Genomic DNA, 2,500 nt, shown 5'->3' with positions numbered 1-2,500 from the left:
CTCAATATTTGCTGTAAATTGTGCAAGATATAATCGACATCAAACATTTTTCATCCCGCAAGCATTGAATATGAAGGATTTGTGAAATATTTATGATTACAAGAGTTTCAAAATAAGTTTAAATCATTTTAAGTTTAGTTTTTTGTTTATTCTCACTATTCTCATGCTAAGATACTATTTTGTGTGCTTGTTTAAACTTATAGGTGTCTAATTTTTAAATATTTAAGATCTAAATTGGTTTTGATATTGAAGGGATGAATTCATTTGAGAAAGGGACAAATTCAATTGGGAAATACTGTAGTTCAAATCCAGTTTGGGTGTGTGTGTGTGTGTATATATATATATATATATATATATATGTGTGTATCTAGGAATAAAATGTCACATGATGACTGGAGACAAAACGAAAAGAAATGTAGTTTAGAATGCAAATATACGGTTTGTAAATGAGGTTATGATCCTATGAACAATAGCTTCTCTGCAATTTAGACATTTAAAATGTATTGATCTTTTCACTGAAATATAATGAGTTCTTGGTAGATAAACATTTTGATGGTGGACACTGTATAGTCCTCCTATATTGTATCATTAACACTCTAGTTACAGTGACACTATCATGTGTAATTTTAGTCAGATGATCAACAAGCTGGCAAAGTAAGCACACCCATATTTTTGTTTGTTTCATGATCTATAAACAGCTCAACATGATTACTCTCTGGGAGGTGGAGTTTTCACAGCCACATCTGTTTTCTCAGATCGATATTGAATGACCAAGTCTGTGGACAATGGTTCTGAAAGGGTTATGGCGTACTGTTGAATGAGATAAGACAACTCTATGATGATTGGGAAGGCTGACAATTCACAGATGATGGACAGAATGCGTAGGAGTAGAGAGAATGATAAGATTTTGCAATTACAGGGTCAGAAACAGACAGAAAACAGATACACAGCAGTTCCTCAAATAATACAGAGAAGGAAGAGGAGAAAGAAGAGCTGTAACAAGAGGGAATGTTTTCTTTAGAAATTTCTAAAACCCAAAAGGTCAGATAAAATTATATACACAAGTAAAGAGAGAGAAGGAAGGGGAGAGAGAGAGAGAGAGAGAGAAACTTGTATGGTGAAAGACATTCCAGTATAAAACAACTACAAGAAGTAATGTATTTATCCAAAATCTCTAGACATGTTTAATTCACACTAGATCCTTTGGTAACCCAGGGTCAGATTCATTGATCTATATAGAGTACAAGACAGATCCATGTCAAAATAGAAATGCAAACAGAATCAGGAAATGAAAATTATGTTTATTTTGTTGAGAAAAGAACCTTTATAATTGTCTTTTCAGCATCTGATTAAATGATAGGATTGGGGTAATCTGTTTAGTTCAAGTTCAGCTATGATGGAGAAGGCCTATAATGAAAGGCATTCCAACCATGACCATCCTACTCTTTCAGACATTATAGTCTTCCATTTTTTAAAACAGGATGTAATTTGAGAGATTTGGTTGTTATTTCTAGCAGAACAAACAACCACATAGAAATTTGTTTAAACACTGGATCATCTGACAAAGTGATAACTGTAAAGGGTTTTGTGGTAGTGATTAACAGGGTATGAGAGAAACAAGGAAACAAGTGTGGAGAAATTTTTAATTTTACATAAACACACCTTGGAAAAAAAGCTTCTAGGAGTTATCAGTTTTTCATGTTTATATATGAAGTTGTGAGTCTGTTAAGATATGCATAGGGTAGTTATTTGCATGATAAAACTGAGAAGATTGAAGTACAATCCGTGTGTGTATGTGTGCACTGTGCATAAGCTAGTTAATGTCTCAGATTACATTCAAGATCTCATGTTTCTCTTATCATATTGCTATTAAACCTCAATTTACCAAGTACTGCTGGTAAGCCTCCAGTTAACTTGTTCTAAAAAGAAAACAAAATTTCAAACCTGAAATAAAAGTCAAGACACATAGCCAGAGACACACAGGGGAGAGAACACACATATACAAGATGGAGAAGAGTAGAAATTATACTATACTAGTAACTTGGGGGACGAGGATTTATAATTCCAAATAAATACAACTAATTTATTGATACTTACTAGCTTTGTGTGGCTTTCATCTGATGTTGAAGGCTGGGTTGCAGCAAATGTGTGCTCTTGGATTGCCATTGGAGGTGGCATTTCAATATCATATGCTGATTCTGGATCCTCTTCACTTGTAACTTCAAGAGCAGACTTCTGGGTAACCATGGCGATTTGAGGTTGGATTAGTTCTGTGCTATCAGAGGCCTCCTGTGGAATAAATAAATAAATGAATAATGATAGATGGTAATTAAATAAACAATCAAAGTGTTTGCAAACTTAGTGTCCAATGAAACGATCTTGGCTAAATATGTAGTGTTTATACATATCATTTCAGATAGAAGATATATGATTTTCACAAAGATTCTTATTTAACATCAATATATATACATATATATATATATATATATATATATATATA

General features: G+C 32.9%; 1 protein-coding gene across 7 annotated transcripts in view; it reads right to left on the bottom strand.

Annotated features, from left to right (window-relative positions):
- LOC106875262 (kalirin) overlaps positions 1-2,500 on the bottom strand; it is a 551,716-nt gene that overhangs the window by 148,149 nt on the left and 401,067 nt on the right. For all 7 annotated transcript variants that reach the window (XM_052965684.1, XM_052965687.1, XM_052965686.1 and 4 more), the window contains one exon: positions 2,098-2,289. In XM_052965684.1, the coding sequence (XP_052821644.1) occupies positions 2,098-2,289 (192 nt within the window). The remainder of the gene's footprint in view (positions 1-2,097; positions 2,290-2,500) is intronic.

The sequence above is a fragment of the Octopus bimaculoides genome, chromosome 2 (assembly GCF_001194135.2).
Source record: "Octopus bimaculoides isolate UCB-OBI-ISO-001 chromosome 2, ASM119413v2, whole genome shotgun sequence".
NCBI classification, from domain to species: Eukaryota; Metazoa; Mollusca; class Cephalopoda; order Octopoda; family Octopodidae; genus Octopus; species Octopus bimaculoides.
The sequence above is the reverse complement of the archived record's forward strand: the minus strand, read 5'-3'. Positions and strand labels throughout refer to the sequence as shown.